General features: G+C 40.6%; 2 protein-coding genes across 3 annotated transcripts; both read right to left on the bottom strand.

Moving 5' to 3' along the window:
- Positions 1–34: 34 nt before the first annotated feature.
- On the bottom strand, positions 35–10,933 carry eif4ba (eukaryotic translation initiation factor 4Ba). Its single transcript, XM_008320234.3, has 15 exons — positions 10,808–10,933; positions 8,091–8,231; positions 6,987–7,192; positions 6,359–6,475; positions 6,152–6,206; positions 5,767–5,913; positions 5,500–5,649; positions 4,893–5,054; positions 4,456–4,771; positions 4,054–4,142; positions 3,672–3,933; positions 3,546–3,583; positions 1,957–2,086; positions 1,520–1,583; positions 35–446 (listed from the first exon to the last, which is right to left on the bottom strand). The coding sequence occupies exons 1-15, from the start codon at positions 10,818–10,820 to the stop codon at positions 372–374; spliced, it is 1,965 nt and encodes a 654-aa protein (XP_008318456.1). The 5' UTR covers positions 10,821–10,933; the 3' UTR covers positions 35–371.
- Positions 10,934–11,969: 1,036 nt separating this feature from the next.
- LOC103386112 (keratin, type I cytoskeletal 18-like) lies at positions 11,970–15,549 on the bottom strand. Of its 2 annotated transcripts, none has more exons than XM_008320236.2 (7): positions 14,909–15,549; positions 13,517–13,599; positions 13,119–13,275; positions 12,847–13,011; positions 12,641–12,766; positions 12,280–12,535; positions 11,970–12,154 (listed from the first exon to the last, which is right to left on the bottom strand). In XM_008320236.2, the coding sequence occupies exons 1-6, from the start codon at positions 15,347–15,349 to the stop codon at positions 12,311–12,313; spliced, it is 1,197 nt and encodes a 398-aa protein (XP_008318458.1). In that variant the 5' UTR covers positions 15,350–15,549; the 3' UTR covers positions 11,970–12,154; positions 12,280–12,310. The 2 variants fall into 2 exon arrangements, with proteins under 2 accessions (XP_008318458.1, XP_008318457.1); XM_008320235.2 differs by having other exon boundaries at positions 12,315–12,535; positions 14,909–15,544.
- Between the last annotated feature and the right edge of the window lie 1,097 nt (positions 15,550–16,646).

Raw genomic sequence — 16,646 nt, 5'->3', positions numbered from 1 at the left:
CACCCGTGATCCACAAACATAACAAGATCACTCATTTCCCCCACACCGTTTCCTTTTATTTATTACAATTAAGTCAATGTAATCCAACATCATTCCATTTGTCAGCTACTCCTCGCCCCCTTTTAAAACAAGTCCAGTATGTGACTTTTAGAACCTGAAAAGTCCTGGAGGTGGCGCAGTGGAGGGAGAGAGGATGGGTAAGTGAAAGGGCAGAGGGCAGGTTTGTAGGAAGGAAAGGAAGGAGGGAGTATAGTGTCCTCCCAGAAGCTTCGTCCATGTGAGACTTTTCATAAACTATGTGAAATTATTTTGTTCTGCATTCCCGGTTTCTCTTCTTTGAATTCTCGGGCTGCGTCTTCTTTGTTTTCTCTCTAATCCATGTCGTCTGCGTCGTCGCCTTGATCTCCGTCCATTAACAGAGCGTACTTACTAGCTGAGCTGAACTTCTGTGAGGGAAAGAAAGGATGCATAAGAGCATTGACTTTACTAGGAAACATTTCACAAAACTCACAACAATAGAATTTAATGCTTTGTTTCATCTTTTGATCAAGTCGATGAGGCTCAGTCAGGACGACCAGGCTTCCATGTACAGTGAAACCTCAGTTGGCGAATGCCTCCCATGTCGAACAATTCGGTTCACAAACAACTAACCAAACCAAACTAAACCAACCAAAAATTACCGTTTGCACTACCATAACTCGGTTGCCAAACAAGAGACAAAACATCTCAAACAGGAAGGAGTGTGTGACGTTGGTCTTGCCATACACGCTAAGAACTTTGTTGTCAGATGTTTGCCTGATTTCTTGCTTTGTGCAATTTCTTCATTTTTTTTTTAATTTCATAAATCAACATGAGAAAGAAAAGTAGTGAGAACAAGAGTAGAAGGGAAGAAAGATTATACGAAAGCATGAGAATGGAGCTCATATTTCAGCTCTGGCTTTACGGTAACGCTTAGGGAAGTTGTCAATTTGTACCATCATTAAGAACATGGAAGCAATTAAAGAAGCTAAGGTTGCCAAAGGAGTGACTGACCAAGCAAAGCTCTCAGACATTGACTTCGGAGACAGATTGGTTGAACATGTACACAAAATAATGTTGAAAAAGCTTGAATAAGAAACTGCCTGGGGTCCAGGAACCACATTGATTCCTATGGAGAAAATTGTTTCAACTTTTCAGTTCACGAACGGCCTTCCGGAATGAAATAGGTTCAAAAACCGAGGTTCCACTGTATATGAATATATTTCATGTATGTGACACTTCATGGATGTGTCAGCCTGTTTGACTTGGTCTGTTTCAATTAATATTCTTTGTTGAAACATTGGGACCAAGCTTAACTAAAATTGACCATTGATTTGCTCTATTTAAGTTTTATACAAAATAACAAATGTTTAATTTTGGTTGCAGGTACCATACTAAATTTAAATGTACAGTACACACAATATCATAAATAATATAATAAATAATATCAATCATAAAAAGAAAAGGAAAACAGACTGACACGACTGAGGGCAGAACTCACAGGTGTTGGAGTTTCTTCGTATTTCTTTGGCTCTGGAGGTGGTCGCTCCTTTCTGCTCTCCTTTCTAAAAATCACAAAAGCATACGGGTTCATTTAGTGGCTAAATTATTTTGAATCACATCAAAATTTTAGCCTTACATTTCTCAAACTGCAGATCAATTTAGATTAAATGCAGTTTTTCACATCACCTGTAACAGAAATTAAATTATCTTAAATTTTAATGTTTTAAACTTGATTGTTTTTCCAATTAACCATTGAGGGACAGACTAAATATTTCAACTATATGGTATAAAGAGGAGGATTCAGTGTAAGCACCAGTGAACAGCAGCGACAAGTCTCTAAAAATATTTTGAGTGACAGCGGCTTCCTACAGAGGCCCAGACAATTGTCCTCTTATCCTTCTGTGCAGTTTCTAGCCGTGACTTTGTGCAGCTGACCTGTCTGCCTCCCTTCTCTTGTCTCTGTTAGGCCCATCTCCACGACCTCGTCCTGCTCCTGGCCCTGAAGGCCCCCCTCTTGCCCGTTGAGGCCCTCGGTCCCGGCGTCCACCATCGGCCTTGTTCTCATCTTAAAGAGGAAGCCAGACAGTTAAATGAACACGAGTCAGTTGGACTATAAGAGGTGAGGACACTTAGCAGCACAATGCAGCAGCAAATGTCACCAAGCTGGATTTAGGATTTCGTTCAAGTCGATGGCAAAGCCGAGTACGCGTCGTTTACATGTAGTTCTAGACATTAGAGAAACAAGTTACATACAATCCAGTTGATGAAAGAACATTTTTGGTTGTTTCAGAGTCGATTTGTCATGATTCAAGTCAAGAATAAGACATTCAAGTCTAAAACAATCTGAAAAGTCAGTCCACTTAAACATAATTTGAATCTAAAATCTTGAATTAAGTGACTATGACTCCTACAGGCATTTAGTATTGCTTTATTATATAATGTTACATTACGATAAATGTGAGAAGAAATCCACATGAAGAATATTCAACGAGCTGCTGTAGTCAGAAGTGCTGTGTTAATCATAATCACATAAATACTCGACAGTCCATTACTGTTGTCTCCGATATATCTTGGGGACGTAAAAGACTGAAGCGAGAAAAAAGAAAAACACTGCCATTCTGAAACACAAGACACATTAAAAACAAAGAAAAACACCTCTACACTCCCACTCAGTAAATCCCACTCCTGTCACCTGCATGAGACCACAAGTTTGGTTCAATCTTTATTTTGGCATTACCGTAAACATTTGAGTGTAAAATTAAGAGGTAACATTTCACTGGGGAAAAGAAAAGAAGCAAGGACACTGTGTAGATTGTGGACAACAGTCCCAAATGCAATTTTATGAGCAGTCAAATATTTAAAAAGTTACACTTTCAGATACAGTCTGCAGGTGGCGGGTAGGCCAGCAATAAAAATGCAAATACACACGTATCGATTGGTCCATATGGTAAAACACTTGTTGAAAGTCATATCTTGAAAAATACTGGATTTTCATGAAAAACAAATCTTTCGTTTACCAGGAAAAATTCCTTCCCCTGCCCCACATATTAACCCCACCGCCCAATATCCAATCGCACAGTTGTGCCCCACCAAATTCCAAAAAAACCTGAACAATTATGCTTTAAAAATTAACTTTTACCATCAGCTATTAATTGGGATTAAATTTATTCATTAGGGTTATTTAGCATTGTGACCACACCACATATTGTTGGCTGCGGACTGGCACACTGACCAACCTACATAAGATTTTAATTAAAAAAAAAAAACGTGCAGGACTGATGAGAGCAGAGCACTCAAGGTCCTGAAGGTCAGACACAATCTGTCTTTAGAGGGTGTTCAAACCAGTGATCTCAGGTGACTCTGATAGTATCATGGAATATGGAAATGTCACAATTCATGTATCCATTATTTTTGGAGAGATATGCAAGTGTTTTTCTTTTTTGATAAATCTAATACATGTATTTAGGGTCTACAGTCGGGTTGTGGTAAGGGTGAATTCCTATTGTGCCATCAGTAGGTCTTACCCTTTCCAGAGCCTCTTTCATCTGTGGAACTTGAAGGACTGTAGGGAGAGAGAGGAAAAAAAAAATTAGAAAGAGACTTCTTTTTATACAAAATACCAAATAACCTCGTCGTTACAACATTCTCACCTTAGTTTCAGGGGAGCTGAACCACCTGGGCTAACAGGAGACACCGGTGGTCGCCCGTCACCGTCACTAGAATTTGAGTTGACTGCACTTCGCTTGGCCCAGGCGTTCTCCTTGGGAGGAGGTGCAGGCATCACCTTAAGTGGATCCTTGGAAGAGCTAGTAGAGGAAGGACGTGAGGATGACACAGGTGATGATGGCTCACCTTCCCTACCACTGAAAACCTCGTTCTCTCCTGAGCGTTCGCCATCTCGACACCGGGATGCTGAAGTGAGAGAATAAAAATGAATGTTTGTATATGTCTTTATGAACCAGGTCACTGAGGTAAACCAAATGGTTAAACCAAATAATGTGTGATTAATAGTGCAATGCAAATGATCCTTACCCCTACCAGATGAGCTTCCAGGCTGAGAAGACTCACTTCCTGTGCGAGATCGTTCAGTATAAGTTTCTTCATTACGCCAACTTGGGTCCCTGAAAAACAGAAAAATGATTTCTTAATTTCATATACAATAACTGTATTTCTGTAAAAAAAAAAAAAATCAACAGTCCAAATACAACAAAAATAAAATATTCATTGTGATCATGAAGAATCTGTGTAAGATAAAAGTCAGTTGATAAAGAGGAGAACCAACCAACTGGCCACAAAGCACAGGGAGCAGAAAAGGTGTGTGCTATGAATTCTGCCTTCACCCCACCGTTGGATGAACTATGGAACTTCACAATGTATGTTACTGAATATATAAAAATCTGCTTGGTCACTCAATGACCATTGTCATTTACTGACCTGTCTCGCATCTTTCTGTCAGGTGCCCGGGCTTTATCTTCTTCCAGTTGCTTCTGCAGTTTCTCCTCCTCCTTCTTTAGCCTCTCCTCCACCTCCCGTTCTCTGGCTGCAGTATCGACAGGCTTTGCCCCACCAAAGATGGATGAGGTCCTGCTGCCGGAGCTTGGAGCTGCAGCGGGGGAAGTACCTCCTCCACCACTGCCACTGCCACCTCCACTGCCACCACCACCACCGCCGCCGCCGCCAGCACCACTACCATCATCCTCCTTAGGCACAGAGCGAGGCTTGAGGTTCAACTTTGGTCTCTGTGTAGGACCTGCGGGGAATAGAAGGAAGGAAAATAAACAACTTAAGTCCTTACTTTTATTTTTAGTGAACAAAAACACTCAACTTTTACAATAGAAACCATATTCAGTATCATAATCCAATAATCTCACCTCTCTCCTCGCGCCTCTCATCCCGCCTTTCGTACCGGTCTTCGCGGTCACCATAACGATCCTTGTCGCCATAGCGATCGCCACTACCCCTACTGTCATCGTAATCACGACGGAAGCCAGAGCCAAAGGCACGACGACCTCCTCCACTACGAGAGTCATAGCCTAGGAACAGCAGGAACACAAAAGTTCAGAATCACCGGAAAATGAAACAAAGAAGAAAATCTGGCGTAACCCGGAACACAACTAAAGGTGTTGAACACACAAAACAAAAGATCGGTAGATGTTTGTAAATATGACAGAATAAAGCAAGATGATAAAGAAAGTGTTAACATTTTATTTTACAGATCTGACAACAGTAAAATAAATCTGAAAGTCATTTGAGAACAAGTCTGTCTGTGTAGGTTCTCAGTCATCCAGGTCATCTTATCCAAAACAGTTACATCGAGGGCAACTGGACTGAAGAAGCCTCTTGGATGACATGCGAAACGTCTTCAAGAAACCTACTCCGCCCAGTTGCCCTGAATGTAACTATTTTTGGAAAAGTCTTTGAGATGCATTTTTTTCCTGCTCGAGTGATGGCATCACTAAGGCCATAACATTCACCCACCTTTGTCATAGTCCCTACGGTCTCTGTCATAGTCTCTGCGATCCCGGTCATCATAACGTTCCCGATAGCGTTCTCGTCCACCCTCGTAACGATCGCCGTCTCGCCTCGCACCATCTCTGTAGCGGTCTGACTCATAACGATCCCGAGATCCTGGAACAATTAAAAGACAAAAACAGAGTGCTGAGTGACTGACACCTTGTAAATTAGATCAATGTAGGAACCAGAACTGTTGTTGTTGACAAGGAACAGTCAAGAAGGAACACTTACTCTCTCCAAAGGCATCATCTCTCTTGGGAGGTGCATCTTCACTGTCTCCACTTGGCCGAGCTCTCCAGTCACTGTCCGTCTTATCAGGACCCATGTCTGCCATCCGTCCACCCCTGTCTCTGCCTCCCATCATGCCACCGTCTCTCTCTGCAGGGTAATTTGGACCATGTCCATTACAAATTACACAAATAATCCAGCAATACAAGACTTTTTTTTTTCAATATTCTTACACTTAAACTGCTCCTGTTGCCAAATAAAGACACTGTTTTTTAACCCTCTAAGAACATTTAATATAAATAAACCCTAAGATGTGTCAAACACTTTGCTGAGATAAGGAAGAGCTCTACAATGGCAAATTTAGAACAACTCTTGGCAGTGATTGTACCTTTATCATTAGACTGGTCTGCAATGTCCACACGGATCCTTCGATTTCCAAGATTCTGTTAAAAAATGTAAAGGTAGGATGAGTACAGATGAAGTGTTTTCTTGAAGTTAATTTTTACTTTCATATTTTACCACAGTATGTTCCAAGCATAAAAAGTTGACCACCAAGATAAGAATTAAAAATAAACTTTGTTCTTTATTATCTCACCTCCTCGTTAAGACTCAGGGCCCTCAAGAGGGAATCCACATCGTCAAACTCAGCGTAGCCAAAGCCCTTCAGCCTCTCTGGGTTACTGGGCTCTCGAGGCAGACGCACTGCACTGATCTGAAGAGGAAGACGTTAACTGATTAACATGAGTCATAACGTGCAGCTCATTTAAAAACTTCACAAGATAAAAGTATGCAAAATGAGAAACATGGATTAGGATTCTGCTGGAGGTTAGGAATGAAAACTGATGTTTTTCTGTCTTTTTCATACAATTTTAATTAAAATTCTACATATTTAAAACCGGGAATATATGTTCCCTTTTTTTATGGGAGTCATTGAATAGACTTACTGCAAATTCTATTTAGATAAATGCATTTGTTAATTTGGCCTCAACAGACTAATCTAATTTGTCTTGACGAGGGAAGGTAACAAGCACAGGGGTCACCTTTGACCTGTGTTGTTGATTATATAAAGATAAATCAGAGTGAGTAATAACTAATAGTATTACACATTTTTTAGAATTTACAATTACTACTCTGTGACAATATCCTATAACAACTGGTTTTACCTTATGTGCTGCTTTGCAAAAATAAATGTGTGGTGCAAACAGTCTGTGTAATAAACCTACTGCCAGGCCACGAAAGAATTCTTTGATTGATTCTTCAGTGACTTCATAGGGCAGGTTGCCCAGGAAGGCTGTGTATGGTGGGCTGCGAGGCAGCCGAGACCGATCAACGTTGGGCTCGCGTGCTGAGCGAGGGGCCGTTGGCAGGATGGATCGGTCAATGGGGGGCGCTCGGTAAGAATCCTCCTCCGTGTGCCATGAGGTTGAGACTGAAAATGCAGAGATGACAAAACATCAGAGAGCAAAAAACCTTGTATATATAATTTTTATATTATTAAAAACATGGGTCAAAAAATACTATTTAAACATCTGCAGTATTAACACATCTTTTATCAAAAGTCCTAATGTTTTTGCATTATCTCCATCTCCCTCAATTAACTACTCCCTACAGTGATCACCAGAGTGGATCATTTGCTATCTTGTGCTCTACATCGTCTCCATTACTGATACATTAACCATCATGTTTTCTTATCGCATCAATAAATCCTCTCTATAGTCTTCCTATTTGACACAATCGGTCTGGCTTCAGCTCCTCCCACATCCTGTGCATATCTACTGTCCAACTTCTGAGCCTCAGTTTTCCCCCACTATATTTTAATTTGTATTTATGTCCATACTGGTCATTGAAGAAAAAAAATCCACTTAAAAATACTGAACCCTGTCAGCTTTGCCTACTGTTGTTTACACAGTTTAAATGTCTCACAATCATACATCATGGCTCACTTCAGTCTTAAAACTCAATCTGGTACACATCAGCATTGACATGGACCTAAATATATATGTACAATATTGACTACTATTTCCTGTCCTGTATTCATTACAAAATGTTTACTTCACTCTATATGAAGATCTTTTTACTCTGGTGGAGCATTGTTGATAAAGTTATAAATATCAGAATGCCACTAAATAATTATAAAATGCCTAAGAGAACATTTTTGTGGGTATTTATATGTCAACAGATGTTGCTCAAGTCGGGTCCATGTCAGTTTTTACGGAAATGAGAACTTGATCTGCAGGTTATGCATTCTGAACGGCAGCCAGTTTCTGCTGCCATTCCAGCACCACAGTCACACTCTTGACACAACAAACACTTCACGGGATCCTCACCATCTCCATCCAGGTCATCGGTCTCATCGGCCCAGCTCGTAGACTTGGTTGGGTAACTGGGCGCAGCCCCACTGCCTCCACTGTCCTCTGCCAAGAAGTCAGTGAGAGTGAGAGTCTTCCCCTTCTTATTCTTCTTTTTAGCTGTAGGTTGACGACAACAACACATATTTAGTCATAGAGGACAGGTTAAGTGAAGCTGTATTATCAGAGACGTTTAACACATTTTAAACCACAGTAGGTGATACCACAGACGTGAGTACTCAAAACAAAAACCAGTTGAATGAAACTACTGCTTCATTGGATTGCATAAACTTGTTAATGTCAGAAAACTCTTACATTAAATAGATACCAGGACAAAATGCCATAAAAGTCAGGGGTTTAAAACAAGGACTAGTTATTTGTCTCCAAGGATGATGTCACATGACCACACCAGTTTTTAAGGTTTGGTAATGTAGTGTGACATGCTGTTCAGCTGGGCCAGATAAGGAGACTGTTTAGTACCAGTGATAACAAAAACACAGGAGTGGTCTGGTGGTGGTAACTGTCAGTGTCAATGTCAGGAGAAACACTTTTCTCCAAATATTAGCTTCAACACTGACACAACCGTGTATTTCCAGATCAATAACTATGACATTTGTATAAAATGACGATCACCTATTGATTGTTCAGTGGAATAAAATAAGCCTGAATGGAAAAACGTGGACAGATTGTCCTGTGTGCACACAGTTAATACAGGAGCTAGTGTTTGTTTTTGGTCTAAGCGAGTGTTGGGAGGGAACAACAAAGAAGGCTGTGGGCCATAGTATAAAAATCCAACTGTCAGGACATTCTTTAAGCACAACCTTACAAATATATACACACACAAAATCGCGTAACACTCGTAAACAACCGCCCCATCCTCTCAGCCCTCTGTACGTAAAGCAAAGTCATGTCACACAAGAAGCAAAACAACCCAAGAGCAAGCAGAAATTGAAATATGTGCTGAGAAGTTTGGTTTTTTTGACTCCCTGTATTACTGGCAATTAAAGTCCAGTAAAGTCAAACTACCCCGTTGCCATCTACTTCTGTATCAGCAAACTAATCAAATTTAAGACATTAGGTGAACAAATATGATGGCAGTTATGGAAATAACAAGCATGAGTAGTGGGAGTTGTAAACATGGGACATTAGTCTCAACTACTTCAATAGAAAATATCTCATACAGGAACCAAATCAGAAAGCATATCAAGATCAACCATCAATGTGAGCATCTGTTTTATACTCAATGCTAACTGTTTATAGTCCAACAAAAGTAAAGAAAATCGCAATTCCCACATGCAAAATTAATCCCTGGATTTCTATAGGGTTGAAGGGGCAACTGAGCAAGTTCAACCAGGCCTTGAACACAGAAGCCAAAAAAACAAAAACAAAAAACCAACTGTGTATTTAGCTGTGTTATTTGACCAACAGTGTGGGGTTTGACTAGCAATTTAAATTTAAAGGTAAACAGAAATTTGAAAGCTAGACAGATACAAGTAATCCAAAAATAAATGACAATAAATGTCACAAATCCACAAGTATATTTCAAAAGGAGCATGTGAATCTTCAACTTCATTATATGAATCTAACAGGAGACAACGTTTTATGGTTTAGATTTACAGTATCAGGTTTAACGTGGAAATTAATGTGTAACCAAAATAAACAAATCTTTATCCATCATGGAACAATTAGTTCATTTCCTTCGAAATGTGTGTGTTTAGGTATATCGACAAGGCGTTTGTGCAAAATAGAATTAAAAACGTTGGGGGAAATATTTATTTATATTGCATTAGTCACTAATTTGCTGCAGATATGTTGCTGCGGGTATTTTTCAAACGATTAACAAAGGGCAAATAAGACACAAGGATATGTTGTATTTGTAAGTGTTAAATGACAAACATAGGTTGTTTACTCGATATTTACGCAGGACGCTTTTGTTTCGGTATAGTCAGCAAGAGTGCTGACGGAGGAAGTCTCCCTGCTTAGCTGACTAGGTTTTAGGGCCTAGTGCGCGACGCAGCGCCTAAATCCAAATGCGCCACCGCCGAAGTAGGACTTGGGTCAGCGAGACTGTAGAGTTGGGACTTAATACGCAGCTAAAGGGAAAGTTCACGATGCAACCCAAGAGGGAGCGTTGATACATTTTATCTAACGCCACCGACACCGGCGGCGGACGGCCAACCATGCAGACAGTCAGGCTGCACACGTGGGGAGAGACTGTTCGGGCTGGCCGGATCCTCATCTCAACCCCTCCTCCGCGCTTGCGCTCGGCGTCCCTGATCTGCTCTGAGCGCCACGGCGAGTTCCGCTACGGACATACAATGTGCCAGCTCTCCACGCACTTACAAATGTTTCATAACACGACACACACTATCATACATCGGCTTGTAACAGAACAGACCTAACAATGAAACGCATGCCCGCAGTTCAATAATGGCATATAAATGAAAAGTGAAGAGCAAAGTAGTGTGTAGTTAGGATTGTGCTGATAGCCTCGTTCATTCGCCTTTCTCCAGTGGCCACATATTTATCGTGTCGAGAACAATCAACAAACACGTGTAAACGCGCAGGACAACGACGCCGGTGAACACAACAAACCTTTACGAGTCCTATAGTAACTCCTTACAACAGTAGCAACGGTGAAACGACATAAATTTACCACCCAACCAAGCCAGCTCCTTCACCCACATAAACCTCACCTGACGCCGCCATGTTGGAGAGCGAGTGCGTATTAGTTCCCGGATGTAGGCGTCAGAGGTTTATCGTCGGGAGCGCGCATCGTGAACAGCCGGCCTGTCTGTCTGGTCTCCTCCCTTATTTACTGACCCACATCTGCTCAGCTCCTCGGGATCAACCGACGCAGATGATTTGAAAAATATCACCTTCCTGTTTATCTCTCTCTGTTTTCTATATTAAATTTGTTTTAAAAAGCCACATGCATTTCTGAAAATTGCCTGTCATCTTTAAAATGATACAAAAAGGAAAGGTTATTGTTTAGTGGCACGTTTACAATACTAACCCTCGGGTACAATGTTTTAATTACAAAAACAGTCCACTAGATGGCAGAAATGCAACTCAAACGATGCAGAACTAACCATAAATCACAAAGAAGAAGTGAAGCACCAGCGTTAGCATAATGGCCGAGCTTAGCCATACCGGGGAGGGGCTTTTGTAAAAAAACAAAAACAAAAAACTTCTTTTGTCACTGAATTAATTAATTCTAGTAATACGTGAGACACTAATGCAGAGTGACAGTGTTAAACCTGTTGGTCTATGTCTTTAGTGGGTGTTTTTGCTGAAATTTTACGATACACTGTAACTGTACACTATCAGATTTATGTAAGCAATAATGTACCAGGGTCAAATTAACTACTAATACTACATCTTTAACAATTTCTACTTTAAAGTTGTGTAATGACACACATATATAACTAAATATTTGAAATGTAACATGTTATAATACACTATTCTTAAAGCTTTAATTATCATCCTGTTTTAGTAGACTTGTGAAGCTTAAACTGGGGAAAAGAACAACTTGGGGAGGATTTGCTATTCATGCTGTATACCTCAATTATTTTTTATAGTATTAATTTATTCCTATTGTCTGTGTACAACAGTTATGCAGTTGTGCAAAGTTAATTCAATGTTTAATTCATTTGAATACTGGATTTTATTTCTCAAAAATAATTATTATGTTGGGTCTATATGTAGAGTATGTTTTTGATTCTTAGCAAATTCCAATGTATTTCTAGGGTGCAGATTCTTCCTTATAGCTGTAGAAGATCTGAAAATAAAACACATCACATCCACAAACACTCACACTATGCAACAAAGAATGAGAGTCAGAAATGTATGCCGACAATAGGTTTTAACAACTTTTATTTGCTACCCAGTTGTAAGGGATTTTTCTTTCTTTTTGTGGAGAACAGTCTGGGTAGACACTATCAGGTCTTGGTTGGCTTCAGTTGATTGGACCAGTGCATTCAACACCGTTGAAGTTCTGTTCAATTTAGCTTGATGCCAGCTCCTCCAGTGCATCCTGGAGTCTGTTCAAAACACAAAAGAAAATCAATGAATTATCCACGTTGAAACTGCAGACAAACACTGTCTTTTAAGATGTCAAATACATTGTATTTGCAAATCATGATAAAAAACTACTAATGTTATTCACCTCCACCATTACCACCACGTTTTTATAAATCTTACTTGAAGTCTCCACCATCTAACAGAGTCTTGTAAGTGGCAATCTCTGCCTCCAGTTTCATCTTCATGTTTAGGAGTGCCTCATATTCCTGGGTCTGTTGCTGGATGTTAGCCCGCAAGTTGGTCAGCTCCTCCTCCAGGCGCATAATCACGTTATTGTACTTCTCCATCTCCATGTTGTTTCGTAGCTCTGTGTTGCGTAGTGTGTCCTCCAATGAGGCTTTCTGAAATGACATATGAAAATCGTGAATTAATTTCTTATGGGTGATGACCAATAGTTGAAGTATTACAAAGAAGGGAGGTAAAACTGTTGTTCAGTGAATGCTTACTAAGCTCTGTTGAGACGCGAGTTCAATTTCTAGTGTCTGTATCTGTCTGGATAAGTCACCCTTCTCCATCTGGGCGCCCTGAAGAGCTTCTGTGTTCTGAGATACCTGCACCTGCACATCTGCAATCTGTAAGAGAGATTGAAAAACATGACATATTCAGGCCAAAAGATGATCTTTTTATGATGACTTTTTAAGCACTGAATTACCTGGTTCTCATGCCAACGTTTGAGGTCTTCTGCATTCTTCCCAGCAATCTTCTCATAGTTGGCTCTCATGTCCTCCATGATCTGGGCCAGGTCCTGTCCTTTAGGTGCATCTACATCCACTTGTACACCTGAATGACTGATCTGACTCCTCAGCTCCATCACCTCCTACAGGGCAAAGAGATAATAGCAGAAAATAGTGAAAATCTTAGAATTTAAGATTGTCTCTCTCCTTGATGATCTATTGTACATGAGAGGCTGCGATGTTGACGCACATTTTCATGGTTCTTCTTAAGGAAGGCAAGCTCTTCCTTCACAGCTTCGATCTCACTCTCAATGTTCATTCTGCTCATGTTGGTGTCATCAATGACTTTCTTCAGGCCAGCAATGTCTGCCTCCACCGATTGACGGATCGCCATCTCATTGTCGAACCTGTAGATATGCACAGATCTTGATGAGATAAAACTCGTCTTTTTTTCTTTTGTGTGACATTTTTTTATTATATATAATGTTTAACATTCCTATCATATTTCTAAAAAAAAACATTTTATAACCACTGTGATACCGTCTGAGTAGAATGAGTTCTAGAACCACATATGGTTTTATCCATTTTGATGATAAGGTCTATAGAAGTATATTACACGACATGAAATTTATATAAAAAATCACTTACTTCACTTTAAAGTCGTCGGCTGCAAGTCGGGCGTTGTCAATCTGGAGCACATAACGAGCATTTTCCACTATGTTATCAAAGATCTGGAAAGACCAAACATTAGGACAAAATTACATATTTTTATCTTCTAAAAGTGACTGTTAAAATAAAAACAAAAAACAATCTTGTTTATTTCCATGTTGCTTATTAGACACCATGGATGAGCCACAGTCCTTTAATTCAATGGTCAACTCATGATATGTTATGGTTTCAGACAATTGTGAAGTCGAACATGTGATTTCCATCAGCCTTTTTGTTATATAACAGTAGTAACCCAGGATACAGGGCCTCAGCACGACTGAGTTCAAAGTATGCAAGTTAAAAAAAAAAAAAAAGGATCCACAAACTGAAAAAAGGAAGACAGAGAGTTCCAGTGCCAAAGCTCAATCTGGTATCCTTTATCGTCGTGGAAAAAGTGTTTCCTGTCTGAATAAACCACCCAGACATTTTTTCTTCTCTCCACTTTTTACACTCACTGCCTGTCATTGTGTGTCCGTCCGTGTGTTTGGTCCAGCCGCCCAAAAATTCTTTTACTGTGAGGCTAATTGTGCATTAATGAATTTTCGCGACATCCCCTCACAGAGAATAGGGAAATAATAGTTCTCTTCATGTGTCACTACGAACAAATCGCGACCATCAATGTGTCATCATGGGAGTGAAGACGACGGGGCAGCTGAAGAAGAATGTGACATTTGACTCCACTAACTGGAGCTGATTGTTATACAACCAGTTGACTCACACGTGCACGCACACACACACACTCCTACTGGAGGGTCGGGATTCTTTGTCTCTAAGTGTGTATAGATACTTGTGTATGTGCGTGTGCGTGTGAGAATGTGTGGTTACCACACATCTGTTTCACATCAGATCCGGCCTCCACCACAACACGCTTTGAGAATCAGCTTTTACCACTTTGTCCAGCGTTAGCATCTTTATAGCATTTCAGTCTGTGCCTCGTGATTTGGATGGAACCATGGTGGTGATTCATCAGAGGAAGTTCTGGCCAGTTTGTGGCACAAATGAGTTTTTGCATGGGGGAGGTGGTGGGGGATGGTTTCAACTTCACTACCACACCCTTCATTCTCTTGTTAGACATTTGATATGCTACAAAGGAAATACACTACTTCCATTTTTGGTGGAAATTCAATCCTGGTCCTCAAACTGGTGAATACACACAGACAGATATAGAAAAAAGTTCGATACTATTTTCTTTTATCGTCTATTAAGTAATGTCTGAGATGATGGGGGTGATCACATGATCTTTTTAATACTTGGATTTCATCTTTAGCTGCAACAGACTAACTTTATCTTCTTTTTATTCAATGTTTGTCGTTCATTAATTCCCATGCTCACCTGTTTGCGCAGGTCCTCGATGACTGGCTCATACTTGCTGTAGTCTCTCATGTCAGGACCACCCTTCTCCAGAGATTCCCTAATCTTTATTTCCAACTCTTTGTTGGACTGCTCCAGGACCCTCACCGTCTCCATGTAGTTGGCCAAGCGGTCGTTGAGGTTTTGCAGGGCTCCCTTCTCATTGCCCAGGATCCCAGCACCACCACCACCACCACTGGATTTCACGGATGCACCAGCAGCACCGAACCCTGCACCCATACCTCCACCCATTCCACTGCTCACCCTGTAGGCAGTTGAAGATGTCATTGGGGCAGCAGAGCGAAGGGAAGACCTGGAGGCAGAGGAGATGCGGGCTCCATATCCACCAGCGCCACCGTGAATGCTGGCACTGTACTGTGGTGTTGAGCGGCTCATGAAGGAGTAGGAACCTCTTTGGCTCATGTTGGAGAAGTATCGGCTGGTCAGAGAACAATGGGAAAAAATGGGATGTTGAAGCTCGATGCTGGCCGGTTAGAAAGTGACGCTGGCAGCAGGAAGTGGGGAACTTATACTCCTGCTTCTCCCTCAATCACAGCTGCTCTCTCAGACCCTGCCCACTTCAGCATCGCCCCACTCTTCCTCCCCCTGCCTATTCTCAAGAGCTCTCATTCACTCGTGTTCCCCTTTTTGCTTACTTTTCTGTCTCCTAGACAGTACAGTGTATTTATCTGTTGAGTTTGGGTAAACACTGAAATCAGTCATTTACCAAACCAGAGCAGACTTAAAATGAGTAACTCTGTCGGGGCACAAGAACCTCAGAGCAAATGAAAAAGAAGACAGTGAATAAAAAGTGAGACAAAAGTTGTTTTTTGAGTACAAAAAACGCACTTCAGCAAATGTTAAACCTAGAAAGTTAACAGTAGAGGAGTTATTTGCCAAGTGAGGCTATGTTTTTCAGCATGCAATAAAATTCCTTTGGTTTGCCCATAAAAGGCTGAGTGTCTGGTTATAGCATAGTTTCTAAGATTGTGGTCAGCCAAGCTCCAAAACAAACACATTTTTCCTTTCCTTGTATTTGGATTAAACCGAGGGCAGGATACAAGACAAGATGCAGGACGCTGGCAGCTGAAGCTAAAATACAGTGCAAAAACGCATTTTATTTTTTCCGTTTATCAGAGATACAATGATCTTTTGGTGTTTGCACTGTAAAAAAATTATCAGAGATACAATGATCTTTTGGTGCAATCGAACCACATAAACACTATTTACAAAAAAACTGTTGTCTTCAAAAGAAACCCAACTACACCCAAGCCTTAAATGCACCCAAAGGGGTCACTGTTAACTGATAGGGCAAAGAGCACAATCAGACAGAAAGAATAGCTGCCCTCATTCATCAGTGGTGCCGAAGATAAGATTAGCCACCTGGGCTAGAACATCAGTTCTATGGAATTCTTTAACAATTGACTTGTATGTCTCTAGAGCAAAGCTGTATGGTTTGATATTTCAGCATCAAGAAAGTTTTTTTTTCTGCCCTCATTTGAATCCAATGAAAAATGAACAAAAACAAACAAACAAACAAATAAAAACGGTTAAGGTTATTTACTAAAATAAACATGATTCAAAGAAACCAACTTTAGTTGGATACCTGTGGACATATATATATATTTGCAGTTTTAAAACATGCAGTGCTTTGACCCTTAAACTCTTAAGGTGAAGTTGAAGCTGTGCCTGGAGAGGATTTTCCCACTGACTCCAAGAG

This window comes from Cynoglossus semilaevis, chromosome 11 (genome assembly GCF_000523025.1).
Source record: "Cynoglossus semilaevis isolate Cse_v1.0 chromosome 11, Cse_v1.0, whole genome shotgun sequence".
NCBI classification, from domain to species: domain Eukaryota; kingdom Metazoa; phylum Chordata; class Actinopteri; order Pleuronectiformes; family Cynoglossidae; genus Cynoglossus; species Cynoglossus semilaevis.
This window is presented reverse-complemented; position numbering and strand designations above follow the sequence as displayed.